This window comes from Ptychodera flava, chromosome 17, assembly GCF_041260155.1.
Source record: "Ptychodera flava strain L36383 chromosome 17, AS_Pfla_20210202, whole genome shotgun sequence".
Lineage (NCBI taxonomy): Eukaryota > Metazoa > Hemichordata > Enteropneusta > Ptychoderidae > Ptychodera > Ptychodera flava.
This window is the reverse complement of record NC_091944.1, coordinates 16,473,936-16,488,094: the sequence shown is the minus strand read 5'-3', so window position 1 is coordinate 16,488,094 and position 14,159 is coordinate 16,473,936. Positions and strand designations below refer to the sequence as shown.

The 14,159-nt window shown below is 36.4% G+C and overlaps 2 protein-coding genes across 2 annotated transcripts in view; both read right to left on the bottom strand.

Moving 5' to 3' along the window:
• The window catches only part of LOC139115616 (tRNA-splicing endonuclease subunit Sen34-like), a 34,129-nt gene that overhangs the window by 8,084 nt on the left and 11,886 nt on the right, over positions 1-14,159 (bottom strand). The window contains exons 3-5 of the mRNA XM_070677877.1: positions 5,360-5,454; positions 2,807-3,662; positions 1,161-1,316 (exon numbers count right to left, since the gene is read on the bottom strand). Of these exons, the coding sequence (XP_070533978.1) occupies positions 1,161-1,316; positions 2,807-3,662; positions 5,360-5,454 (1,107 nt within the window). The remainder of the gene's footprint in view (positions 1-1,160; positions 1,317-2,806; positions 3,663-5,359; positions 5,455-14,159) is intronic.
• On the bottom strand, positions 6,328-13,759 carry LOC139115620 (uncharacterized). Its single transcript, XM_070677882.1, has 10 exons — positions 13,058-13,759; positions 12,670-12,738; positions 12,233-12,342; positions 10,914-11,035; positions 10,258-10,649; positions 9,946-9,985; positions 9,475-9,539; positions 8,604-8,854; positions 8,026-8,352; positions 6,328-7,402 (listed from the first exon to the last, which is right to left on the bottom strand). The coding sequence occupies exons 1-5, from the start codon at positions 13,278-13,280 to the stop codon at positions 10,592-10,594; spliced, it is 582 nt and encodes a 193-aa protein (XP_070533983.1). The 5' UTR covers positions 13,281-13,759; the 3' UTR covers positions 6,328-7,402; positions 8,026-8,352; positions 8,604-8,854; positions 9,475-9,539; positions 9,946-9,985; positions 10,258-10,591.

The following is a 14,159-nucleotide window of genomic DNA, read 5'->3' as shown; positions in this document are numbered from 1 at the left end:
AAGGAATACTGGATGTGGAGAAATGTATTGCAAAAGTAATAGCAAAGTAGAAATTCATAACACAAAATGGTCACTACTGAAAAATGTGTAAAATATTTTGTTTCTCAAAGTGCTTATACTTCAATTTTTAATGCCACTATTATGTTTGTCTTTATTTTGTTCATCTTGTTGTGTGTTTGTATTTTGTTTTGAAATAATAAAATTTAATGCTTTCAACTTTTTTCAATCCATTTTAAGTTAAGTGGCATTGTTTTCTGAAACTTTTATGGAGCGAAATGGGAATGAAATGCTTTCAAAAGCTGGTTGAATGGTTGAAATGTTAAGTGTTGAGATGCACTAATAAGTTAAAGCTCCATTACCAGTTCCTTTTTCGCATTTTTTAAACATGCTTTGAAATCAAATACAATGTATGTAAGAGAACATAAATATATTGTTCCTTGTATTTTTTCGGCAAAGTTACAGAGGCAGCGAGCAAAATTCTTTCATGAACTGGTAAAATCTCTCACTAGATAAATTGTTACTGATGAATTGAAATCTACATTTTAGCCTCTCTACCACTGTCCTGGCACATTTTACACATCAGCCTCATAACAGTCTTCTGTGATTGGAGTAAAGTTATATGGTCGTCATCAAGTAGGTCCTCTTGTGCTCCGCAAATGAAAAATGATTGTCATTTGCTGCAAATTCAGGCAAAACTGGAACTACAGAGTCCTCTTCACTAAAGCATGTTGTTTGGTCAATAAACACTGTTTTTTTCACATTCCTTTCGTAGTCACATTGAACAGGAAATTCTATGAGATTAAGGATTTGAAACCAGTGGGTTGACTGAATACATGCCATCATATTCTTGACTGCTGGCCATCCCGGTACTTGGGGGTTCTTATGTCATTTTTGTGTTACAGCGCAGTCAAAACTAATAATTGAAGTTCGGATTTTCAACAACCAAACCGATATTCAAAGTTTCAACATACACAATGACATAACTTTCAGTTCTGCTTTTTTTCACATAATTTCTGTTTCATTCACTCTTCTGTATCGTCTGATTTCTCATTCACCTCGCTCACTAGCATTTCACCTACTGACATCACTCCATGGTGAAGAATAAGTTGTAAACATGCAAAATAACATATTAATACAGGAAAATAGTTTCACTATGCTACCTGGATAAATTAGGAAGTCTCCGCCAAATTTTCCACCAGTTGTCAGATAGTATCCTTTCTCCCAGAAATGTTTGAAAACATGGAAACGGAGCCGTTCATGTTCACTGCTGGGAAAATTCCAGGAAGTCATCTCTTCATATCTGGAATAAGGGCTAACTGTAAAACAGAAAGATGTACCAGGTTGAAATAACTGATACGATTCATTGATTATGAAAGTGTTTGCTTGGGTTGAGAAGCATATATACAAACATACTTTGTGTGGAATAAATCACTGCATTGGTATGCCAAAAGAAACCCCAGAAAATCACTGGGGAATATGGCTAACTTTTCTAGCTCACCGTCCACTATAATCGATTCTATTACTTTGTGTACATATTGTATCCAGACTGTAATATGATAAGATCATAGCATAGCCTCTTTGCACAGAATTTTTACTGATACATGTACTTTTGGACAATTGAAATGTAACTGTGAATAGATTTGAAGTGTATGACAGTGATTTTATCAATACCCTATGTTGTAAAAATCATGAACTGTTTTGTTTTTACGCCAAAACTGCGACTACTTATACTCACTACATGCTATTTCGTCAATGTCTGTCACTATAAAAATGGTGATAGCATATCTTCAAAATCACATGTATATTTTACAATTTAAATTCACGATGCTATCAGTCTAACTATCTGAATGAATTTCTGCCTTCCTTTCTTTGCCATCGGTAATATCATATGCATATAATGTTTGTCATTTGTTTATTTACATCTGTGTACTTCAGTGACAATGATGACACCTAATGTACATACTTAAATGTTACCAACAGAACATCAATATCGACATACATGTATGATGATGTCAATAGGATGGAGAAATATGGTTATCGGTATGTCAAAATAGATTTTAATATTGTAATACTTTCAATACAACATCTTGGCCTACTTAACATTGGATTTTACAAAAGTTTCACTCTCTCAAAATATTGAATTAAATAAATCTCCTCAACAAATTCTTTTTCCGATGCTTATGTTGCAAATTTAATAGCTGAGCGTGAATGAAGTATTTGTAAGACACATAATCCAAAATATCTGTCGAAATTGGTCAATTGAGAGTCACATGGTATATGCCACTTTGGCAATGATACAGACAATATGTCAGTCACAAGATAATGGTTTTGGCACTGTCACTGTTACCTCACCAGGTAACAGTTTGGGCAACTGTTACCTGGGCAAGTTGTCTACACATGCACAGGTCTAGAAAATGTAAACAAAGCCTGTCACCTGTGACCCAGAGAGTAACAGCAGGGAAATTCACGAATTTTCAGTGAGGAAAATGAATGAGATGTGCTAAAAGACATATATGGACCAGCAACATTCAGGTAACAGCACCTACTTCTGTCTCCCCCCCCCAAAAAAAAAGTCTGTTCCATGAGGCTGAATGTCAAGGGAAAGAGACTGTTACTCTTATGGCAAGTTACATTGCATATGTTGGTACATATAGCTGTACAAATATCTTTGGTATATATATACTACTTGGCATTGAGAACATATACAAGTTTGTCAATACACACTTACCCACTGCAATTCTGACCATATAAACACACACTTACCTGTCAGAATTTTGACAATAACAGCTCGTAAACGCACACTTACCAGTTGGAATTTGAACCATACAAGCTTGTAAATTGAAATGTTCCGCCTGCTTCTTCTCTTTGTGTTGCTCAACCACTTTTGGAGGACAGGTCACTGCTTCGAGTCCGTCACTACAGGTGTTCTGACTGACATCAACACCTCCAAGTCTTTCAACGTCAACCGACCTTTCACTTCCCTGTCTACTAGTACTAGCAGATGAGGTCATTTCTTCCTCGATGGCACTGCTTTCCTTGTAGCTACTGACGCAGACACTGTTATCATCCCCAACTGTGCACACACTATTGTCTGTGACATTTCCCCCGGCATCCATAGCTTTCTGAATACTCTCCATTAACTTGGCCACATTTTCACTTTCAATGCCGCCTTCCTTCAGCATGAGTTCAGACGAAGCAATTTGATTCTGAGTGTGTAAGTCCTTCCGGCTGACATTTGACCATGGATCTGATGACCCCTTTGTGCTGCAAGATTCTGCACGCTCTGAAAATGGAACCTGTGCTGTATCCATGGCAACATTTCTTTTGGCAGTCGTCAAATCAAGTGCTTCATTTACTTCTTCTTGGGTTTCTATCTTTGAAACATCATCCACAGGCACTGATGGCATAGCTGTAGCTGTAGCAGTAGCAGGTTCAGGGGGGCTTGTTTCTGTTGAAACCACTTTGACAGTTGAGAGATCTAGCGCCATTTCCTCTGTGTCCTCTGAAATCAGTCTTTGAGTTTTCGCCGAAGTTTCTTGATCTTTCAGTGACTTTTCTGCACCTTGCTCTTCAAGTTTTCTCTTCTTAGCAACTCTTCCCGCATCTATGACATCCGCTATCTGTCTCAGTCTCTCCTCTCTCTCTGTTTTCATAATAGCTTTCTGTCGATGGAATAAAAGGACACCTTACACCTTACATGTATAAATATCTGAGTTAGTGACCTACAGAGAGGGCAGTACACTTTAAGCCTATGCATGGAATACACAGTCCAAAAATCCAAACCTGAAGAAAACACACTGTAGTCAAATGTACACACTGCCTCCTGGCTACTAGTACTGTGGATGTCATTTTTTCTGTTGGTATTTTACTACAGATATTTTTATTCTTGTGTATGATATGCTATGAAATTACCTGCTTTAAGCCTTTTCCTGCCAGACAATATCACTTCCCCATCAGCAAAGTCAGTAAAAAGTGGTATTGAGCCAAAACATGACGTATTTTCACCTACTTGGCTTGGTATGTTATAGCATCTTTAGTCCCAAAAAATTAAGTTTATAGTATTTATGTTTTCAACAGCCTTCAAATGTACAGTATTATGTTAAAATTCACCATATGGAATACGTTGTGTTTCATTAATTTAATCATCTTGACATGGTGGTGAAATATGGACTTGGCAGGAAAGGGGTTAAAATATCTTACACAGATTTGATGATACGTTTTGCATTTGCAGGAATGATAAGATGACAAAGCACTGTTCTCTTTGAAACACTTGAAGAAAGATTGACTCTGTAAAACCCATGAAAGGTTTCCTAGTTGTCATCAGTGTGTGAGAAATGACATCAGTTGTTCTCAGAATGTGTCATGACCATTGTCATGGGTAACATATAATTACAGTGGTTTATGGTGACTCGTTAGCGATACGGGAACTAAACATGTCTTAATTGAGGAGTTGCCAACACCTTCAGGTGTAGACTCTCCACAGTCGCTGTGCCTTGTTTTGTGCGCGCCGCCATGGGTCTGCATTCGAAGGCTATGCTGTGCAGCTGTGAGAGGACGCACTGCCCGACACAGCAATTGTCGGTTCTTGCAAGGACATGAATATTCATAAGGATAGTGACGTCAAAAGAAACACCTATCTAACTGGGCAGAGAGAATATATACTAGTAGCTAGAAGACCTATGTGCGCGGTATGTTTTCATATGTCATTTTTAATTTTATTTGGCTATGGTACTTGTCATTTGTTTTTGATTGACAGATGTGTAGAGTTCTATAAAGTACCCGAATCCGGCAGAAATCCGACAGGTTGCTTGCAAGAACGTCCAGACCTTGGGATTCGCGTCGTGTCTCTGAAGGGCGCGCACGTGTTCCAACTGATAACAGGAAAGAACGCGAATCGCAGGATCTCTGCCAGACTATATCAGGTGTAACTATCGTCCAACGGTAATGTCAGTGGATTACAAAGAAATCAAGTTCTGTGAAAGTTGAACGTTATCTGGAAGGCGGCCAGACACAGTCAATATAGCAGCACCAGATCGGCACAAACAACGTTTGTAAGTGATGCGTTCTAGGCAGTTAACAGTATGTGTGGTGTTGTTTTGACAATGCGCTACCTCCTTCCAGACCATGTTTCAACTTTTGCAGACTTCATTTCTTTGTTTTTGACAGATATTCCTGCCTAGACGGTAATTACGCCTGACAGCATTGGCAACTCCTCAATTTAGACAATATGTGTAGTTCCTACACAGCTAACGGTTCAACACAAACCACTGTAGTGGTTCAAATTTCAAACAATTGCACAACGTGACAGATAATCTGACCAATTGAACAAACTGATTATTGTCAAGTCATATATACTAACCTGTTCCTCAAAAGTCTGTTGTCTGTGATCATTGAAATCTTTTGTCATCTCCGGAGTCACTTTAAGAGGCTTCAACTTTACAAGCTTGGCAACATCTGAAAGAGTAAGATTTGAGAGAGTCAGGACTTTCATCGACACTGGCACACTTGAACAGAACAACCTTCTTCATGACACCAGGTAATTGGTAATATACACCTTGGATAAACTCAAAACAGACAACATGCATCTGGGACAAACAAGTTCTCTCGACACTTGTTTCATGTCTCAATTATCCTGCCACTTTCATATGTCACCATCACATCAAGTTGGTTAAAACAAGTGAGGCACAACATGTCCCATATGTTGAAAGATTTTAAACATTTGAAGGCCCCTGAAAACATACATACTGTAAACCTGATTTTTACTGAGCAAACCTGCTGTAAAATATCATGCCAAGTAGGTGAAAATACATATGGTTTTGACTCAATATAACTTTTTAATGACTTGGCAGATGGGGGAGTGATACCTGCCTGGCAGGGTTAGGGTTAAAGACGAACATGTCTCAGTCAGGGATACATTTTTGGCACCTCTGCTGTTTTCTGTAACATTATGACTCACAGTACAAATAGGTGTACTATATATTGTCTTGATAGACACACAGGCTATCAAAATTTGCTTTTTGATGACTGTCTTATCAGCGACGATTTAATTTTAACACCTTCTAAAATAAACCCTCTAATTCTAAAGTATTTTTACTGGTCAATTCTAGTGTTTTTTTCAGTTAGTTTTGCCATCAGTTAATGCTACTGACAAGGAGATGGCCAAAAGTTAGAGAAATCTTGGCCATGTTTGTTCAAAAAGTCAAAAACCCTATTTTAAGGGTTATTATGACATTAAAATTGTCATAGGTTATCATTTTTTTTAAATTTAGTCTGTGAAGCAGAATGGAAAATATGTAAACTTACATTACAAAAAATACTGACAAAGACTTATTTGTTTTCCATATTTATTTGAATTATTACAATGACTCAGAGTTACAATTGAACACCAAAAACCTTTTTTGAAAATGTAACTCAACACACCAAACAATTCTTGTTTGACAAGGTAATCTCTATTGAGATACTGGTAAACTTGAAAGAATAAAACACAGTTACCATAAAGGGATGGAAATTCCTTATACCTCTTCACACTCTCAGCACCATGCAACAGTACATGTATGAAGTGTCACAACAATACATGTCTCGGCAAAACCCAACTCAGTCGTCATAAGCAGGTAAAGTCTACCAAAACCAAATTAAAAGTCTTGGTACACACTTTGATGTGTGTTAGATATCAGTTTCATAAAATAACTGTGGTTGGTCTGAATTTGTCAGTCAAAATCATGTATCTTTAAATGCTCAAAGTCAAAATGTAACTTGTTTGTTGTACTATTTTTATTTTCTAAGAGAGATGCATGAGCCTTCATAGGAAATGAGTCAATTCATGTGATAAATATCACAGTAACATGAATCAAAAGGGAACAGAAATTCCTGTTCCCCAGAATATATTTTATTTGCATATAAGAACATGAATATGAATGGTTTGGATCAAACAACAACAGGCAGGAGTTGTGAAGATGTAAACATATGAACATCAAAGTCACAGCAGGCAAACATGCACAAATTATCAGATTCAAATCCTGGCATAAACTTCGTGAAATTTTGTGTTGTTACACCTTATACAATTGTTTAAGCTTCTCCTTAACACTAAGTTTGAGATGTTTATTTCTGGTGAAGTCAAAACCTGTTAGGAGAATATTCTGAATTGGAAGCGTCTCTAGCCATGGTTCTGTGCAGCGTCTGGAACGCCTTGATAGGGGTTTCCACTTCGTTGTCCAGCTACCATGCCACCAATGAACTGTCAACGAGTCATCTTCTATGGTTTTAATCTCGCCTATCAGTGGTATCTCTTTCCAATGATCTGAGTGGCAGCAACAAATTGACCAACCTCATAAATAGGCCTGTTCTCATTTTGAGAACAGCCTGCATCTGTGCCTCCAGTTGCCCGGCGTGAGCCTGTGTACACCTGCAAATAAGAAACTGGAATTTTAAACATTATGAAAAAGAAACCAACAACTCTGTACATCAATGTCATACAGGGGCAAACCAAACCTTCAGAAATATTGTGTTATTCTTGGAAAGGGCTAGACAAGTTGTTCTCAAGCTCGAGGACAGCTGAACTTGCAAAACCTTTGAAAACTTTGTGTCATCAAGGCCTGAAAATTTGCATTTTTTCCTGCTAATCCCTGTTTTTTTACTAGTCCATCTGTAAATTCCAGTCTGGTCTATAAAATTTACATAACAATAGACTAAGTATGAAAGCTTAAAAGTTTGTAGTCAATGATTGCTATGAGCAAGATTAGCTCACACTAGAGTAAGATTTCAAAAAGGCTTGTGCGTTATTCTCTGTGAAACAAGTGTATGAAATATCTGTTATTCCTATGAAGCAATACAGAAAGGCCAAAGTTGATACTGTTAATGTTGGGCATAATTCTGCTAAATTTTAAGGGCATTTAGAGATTTTTGTTCAACTTGAGTGAGGCATGTCTTATTGATAGTCAAATTCTGTACAAGTATCTTGTTTGTAACTATTTGGTCATCACACACATTCACATAAAGTATACCTTATCTACATCAAAATAAACTGACCTCAGTGGTGGCATCCACATGGAGTGCTCTTTGATGTAGCAGCAGTAGCTCCTCTGATACTTGAGGTGGTTGATCAACATTCTCTCCAATACCAGTTCTCAACTTCTTTTCTAAGATGGTTGGCAGTGGCCATTCAGCTGGGTCTTGTTCAGACAACAGGTCAGGTAACCGTTCATCCAAGAATTCATCCCACCATCTCTTTTGTTGTTCACTTACAACCCTTACAGCACTGCTGGTGAGGAGTTTAGGGATGTCATCAAGCAATTTCTCGTAGTTCATTTTGGTACTTGACGGTATTACCAATCCAGGTGTCCCAGTTGGTTTTGACTGTATATTTTGTGTTTGACAAAAAAGAAATCACAAAATGAAAAATTTCCTGCATCACACAAAAGAGTAGCTTCAGTTTTAAGTCTATTTTTGTTGGTTGTTGTCATGTGATAATTTTCAACAGCTTTTAAGCTCAGTTTCACCATTGGATTTATTGTCCAACCATTGAGTTAACATCTTGGATATTCAACATACAAGTTAACTTGTGTTACTGTGTCCAGAAGATATACAAAGAGAAAGTACAAACCAACCTTTAGAAGTTTAATGGAATGATTATCTGGCAACCACTCATTATCAGTACTCCAGATTTTGTATTGTAGTTGTGCCGAACCACATTCACCTTTCGATATTTTAAAGGCATGTGGTATGGAGTGTTTGTGCAAGTCAGCACACACAGGATGAATCCAAGTACGGATATCAAACATCTTATCCAACAGCTGTACATGAGACCCAGATTTGGAGTATCCCGATTCCAAGACACCAAGGACCAAATTCATCAACTCTAAATCAATTTTAAACAAAAATATTTCATTAGAAAATTATATTGAATAGTCTGATGATTTGGAGTGACATCTGCAGGATTGGAATGACATTTGCAATTTAAAAATGTTACATGCATTAAAAATGTGAACACAGCACTGAACTTTGGTAATACACTGTATATGTTTGTAACCAATTACTTAAAGGGATCAGAAATTTCCAATCCCTCCTCTTAAATGTATAATTCATGAAATTATCAGGTCTCCGTTATAGCAAGATACCTTACTTAGATTTAAGAGGAACAAAAGTAGCCATTGTTTCTTTTAATAATAAATCAAGTGTAACTCAGTCATTCAAAATTTTCTGTGTAAGGTTTAACCCGTAATTAGATAGCCGTTGTCAACTTTTGACACATTCCACAAAACGATCTGCTTTATATCTATTGAAATTACATAAAATGTAAAAGATATTTTTATATAATTTTGAACAAAATCTGGAAGCAGTGTCATGATACACATTTTGGGTTCGAAGAGGAAAATTGTGTTAGTTAAAATGACATAAAAGTATGAAAAATATTTGTATAAAAACTAGGCAGAAAAATGTGTTGGTCAACGGCTTTACTTGAACTTAGAAGAAACTCACCCTCACAGTTATAATATTCTTCCCACTTATGTTATTTGCAATCACACTGAAAACCTGGTCAATATCTGTCAAAACACAGAAAAGACAGAATTAAGGTTGTATATGAGAAAGGCAAGAAGCTTTCTTTACATGCAGAAAAATAAAATGGATCAGATTTTTCCAGAACATTTCACTTATTTTACTCAGGTAACCGTTCATCCAAGAATTAAATAGATGAATATAGATGAATTTGTCCAGCTCCAGTACATTTACAGCAATTTATAGTTTTTCTATTGGATCAATTGGATTACAACATAGTTGTCAAATGCCAAAACATGTGCAAATGAGTGCATGTTTTTAGTGTTGCATTTATTCACATTTGTGCTTGAGTCCCTTGATTTGTGGGTTTCATAAATTCAAGTTAATCAAAGGAATTTGATGGTTAATTTGGGAAGGTATTGAGTGTGGGGTAAAAATCAAGAGAACATTTACCTTCATGGGTATGACCGCGGAGAAGAAAATTGACATAGACCTGAAATACAAGAGAAAAGTTTCATGAAAACTGCAGTGTTTGTCATGCTTTAAGAGATATGTCTGTTAGATGTGATATTTGAAATGACTTAAAATATTCCATTTTTGTAGTTTTCTGCCATAAGACATAAATGAAGGACAAAAACAATGTTCAAATTTAAAAACTGTGATGCCAAATGTGCATTTGGAACCGTTCAGAAAAATACTAAACAAACCAATTCTGTTAATCGAATTTGAATTCAAATTCTATCCATTGTTAACAGCAGCACTTACCTCCTTGAAGATTCCTTCTTCTACTAATAGACCAAAGAATGAGAAAACAAATTTATTTTTGTTTTCTCTGAAACAATTGTCGAACTGGAAAAATGCTGTATCAGGGATATGATCTACCATCAGGAGGATGTTGAGGATGATATTCATAGTTAAGTTGCTATCATGAGGATAATGCAGAAGGTCAAAAAATCCCAGAGCATGTCGACCATGTACCAAGGCTCCAGTTAGATGGGTTCTCAATTGCCATAAACTACTGGTGGCTTTCCGAGTCTGTGTTAATCTTGGAACAAACAATTTATTCTGATCCATCCCGTCCAAGATTGCACTCAGATATTTATCTGGCCGGGCTTCTTCCAAGTTCACGATGGTCAAAATAGGTTTGTCTTTCAGACCTTGAAGAGATAAGAAACATATTTTTACATGCATGTCTATCATTAACAGCAACGTGCAAATAGGCATGCATTCCATACATGGAGACAATTCATTCTAACTCAGTATTTCACTGAATGTGGTTACAAATATATTTCAAAGGAAGTACTCAGACATGACTGCTTTGTACTTTATATGTACTCTCCACCGTGTTGTGTGATACACTGGCTCTAATCTCGTATTGATCATTTCACTATTACTAGGAGCATATTTCAAGATATACTTACACATTAACAGCATTGTGTTCTGCCATTAGTTTGTCAATCACAGTTCTGAGTTCTGGATCCATTGTTTTAGCTTTTTCCTCTTTGAGTGCCACACAAACATCACACTTTGTGAAGCGGTTTTCCTGATACATTAAAGAAACTCAGTTAAAAGATCTATAAATATGTGATCAAGAAATATGAGAGCCTTACATGAATTATTCACAACTTTTTAGATGTGTTGAAAACCGTCTTTAAGTATGGTACGGTTCACAAGTAGCTTTGAATTCACAGTGATGCAGTGGTGATCAATGTTTTAGGGGTCAGAAGTCATCAAAGCCCACAGACCTGCTGCAAATATGTACCCAAAGGCTTTATCGGCTGTTTGCTATGAACACAGACTTGCATCGTTGATGTCACTTGCAAAAACATGGAGACCTTATATACATTTGACTAAATCAACCTATACCTTCCTGAACATGACTCTGTTAGTTGCGGATTAGGAACGTACACATGTAGGTTGGTTTAGTCATTCAAATTGCATAGGAATTCACAGGTTTGTGAGTGAAATCAAAAACACAAATCAATTCTACATGAATACTGGATTAATTAAATTATTAAATTTATCTTACTTTTTGGATATTCTTGCAAAATTTACATACTCAATATATGGAACATAAATTTCTGATCTCATATCATATTTTGCATACCCAGTAGATATCATCAGAAATTACTAAATGCGCAAAAGGGAACAGAAATTTCTGACTCCAATACAAAAACGTATTCAGAATAAAATACAGTATTGAACATTGGAAGAATTCACCCTCATGCCAATCGCTATTTGAAAGTTGTAACAGTCACTGGATAAAGTAAAAAACACTAGCACATGTACTTACTGGTGGAATCTTTACATGACCGAAATGTTCATTCCACAAACGGAGGAATTGTGAACAACACACCACTTTTTGTTGTGTTTCCTGTCTGGCTGATTGTGTCGCTTCATCAGATTTGAAAGCTGAATAGACTGCCACTTTTGTCAGAAATGATGGTAGATGAATTTGAAGGATATCAGGCATTTTGTCTCCAATTTTGTTGAAATAAGCCCTCATCCATCCTAATGCAGTCAGAGTTTTCAGTGATTTCCATCCAGATCTATGGCAAATGCTATCTTCTAGAAAATATTTCCCAGCTTTATGTGCTTTATGGGCAACAGTAAATGTTCCATTAGGAATATTGTGTGCTGTCAGCCAAGCAGATTTACAAACTTCTACACCTCTCACAATGAAGATTGTTTTTCCATCAGAAGAAGTGTTTGCGATAAGGTAATCTAAAATTTGCTGTACCTGAGCTCTTCGTTGTTCTGTTTTTCCAAACAAGTGCTGAGCCACAACAAGATCTGCCTTACTTAAACGTGTTTTCAGGCAGTCCATTTCACAGCAGCCACTCTCAAGTGCTGTAAAAATAATAAGGATTTACATCAATAGACTTTTAAATGAAATTTTTTTTATGTGACACAAAATGCACATGAATATGGAGTATCCCAGAGCAATTATAGGAGTGGTGTGTCCAACTCTTTATTTTTTGGTAAACAATAGCAACTCATTACCATAACAATTACATTTGTTATTATGCAAATTATCCACCACTCTACCAGAAAATCCTGGAGAGAACACTGAATTATGGCAGAGAAGTTGTAGTAAAACATAATTATTCTATTCAAAATCATGATAATGGCAAATGCTTTGCATTTTTTGAAATTTTCATGTCCTTTTATACATACCTGCAAATGGATTGCTATTTAGGTGCCTTCCTGCAGCTTCTGACTGAGATGACTCACACAAGTTTTGATCTGCAAAAACCATATGACAAAAATATTACAGGCCTCAAGCTGTCACTTGTTGAAAATGAATTGGCTTAAAATTTTCAAAACATGTTGTTTATCCCATCACTAGAATATTGTTTGTGTGTCATATGCATTAACATTTTTAAAACATGTAAATTTTATATCCCATCACAAGAATACTGCTTGCACTGTTGGATTCATCTGCATTAACAGTTGAAAAATTTTGTATTTTTAAATATATACTATTGATAAGATTTTAGATTTTAGCAGAATTCTACATGTTTAAAGTTTAAATTTGTGAATACAATCTTAACTTCAAGCTTACCTGTGCACTGAAGTGATTCATCACCAGATGATGAGTCAAGACATTCCACAGATTGATCAGAATCACAGCTGCTTTCACTAGTATGATCCAATGTGTGCATCATTTTCCTTGCTGGGCCACAATCATCATCACTGTCTGAACTTATCACACAGACATCTACAGTTTCGCTAGAACTATCACTGTCAAGATCTATCACAACATCATCAGTGCAGCTGTCAGCCATGATGTTGACTGGGCAAGTGTGAATCCCAAACTGAACAACTTTCCTGCCTAAACTGATGAGCTGCAGTTCAAATTCCGCCAAAATTGATCACATTACCCTGAGCATGTGTGCTGCACATGAACACTGCATGCTTCATTCCTTGCTACTAATTGGTTAACAGAATGTTACACTGTAACATGTCAAGTGAAATGGGGGTAAAAGTGTTTCATGGATCTTGTTTCTGATTGGACGGTGCAACATTGTGCCAGTAACTGACCAATCTGGAAGAAGTGTCAGCCAGGGTACTCAAGCATTTGAAGCTAGGCCATGCAGTTAGTAACTGGACATCCATGTGTGCACACCTTTCATTTGTTCTCAAAATTTTTCAAGATTTTGCTGGAGTGGAGTGGATAATTTTTGACGGTAAGTTGAATATATTGTTTTATGCTCCACAAACAAAATGTGTTGTTGAAAGGTGCATGTCAGTAAGGATAAATGTGCCAACCCCACTGTATGAATTTCTGCACCCTATGAACAATATTTCCCGCTCAAACTATGTGTGCTTGTGAGAGAAAATAAGTCTTTCAAAAATGCATTGATTCTTTACTTTGAGTTTTTGTTTCCGACCGTCTTATATCGTAAGCATGTTTCAGATAATAAATTTATTGAGTCACTGTGTGGTTCAGTGTATCCTTTCACTAACAATTGCGATTTCAGAAAACTATTGAGTCAATTTCAAAATTTGCTAATTGAATCATCATAATATTCTATTCAACTGAAAATTCTTGTGTCACAGAGAATATGAGTCATGACTCAAAAACAGGCTAAAAAGGCAAATTACTTTCATTTATATTATTCTCTTACATTTTCTGAACTGAAATTTACTAAAGTTTATATCTT

Coding starts and splice junctions, on each gene's coding strand:
- LOC139115620 (XM_070677882.1), bottom strand. CDS start 13,280: ATGGCTGACAGCTGCACTGATGATGTTGTGATAGATCTTGACAGTGAT. Junction 12,343..12,669: donor AAATAGCAATCCATTTGCAG/GTATGTATAAAA, acceptor TTATTTTTACAG/CACTTGAGAGTGGCTGCTGT. Junction 11,036..12,232: donor CAGAACAACGAAGAGCTCAG/GTACAGCAAATT, acceptor TTAATGTATCAG/GAAAACCGCTTCACAAAGTG.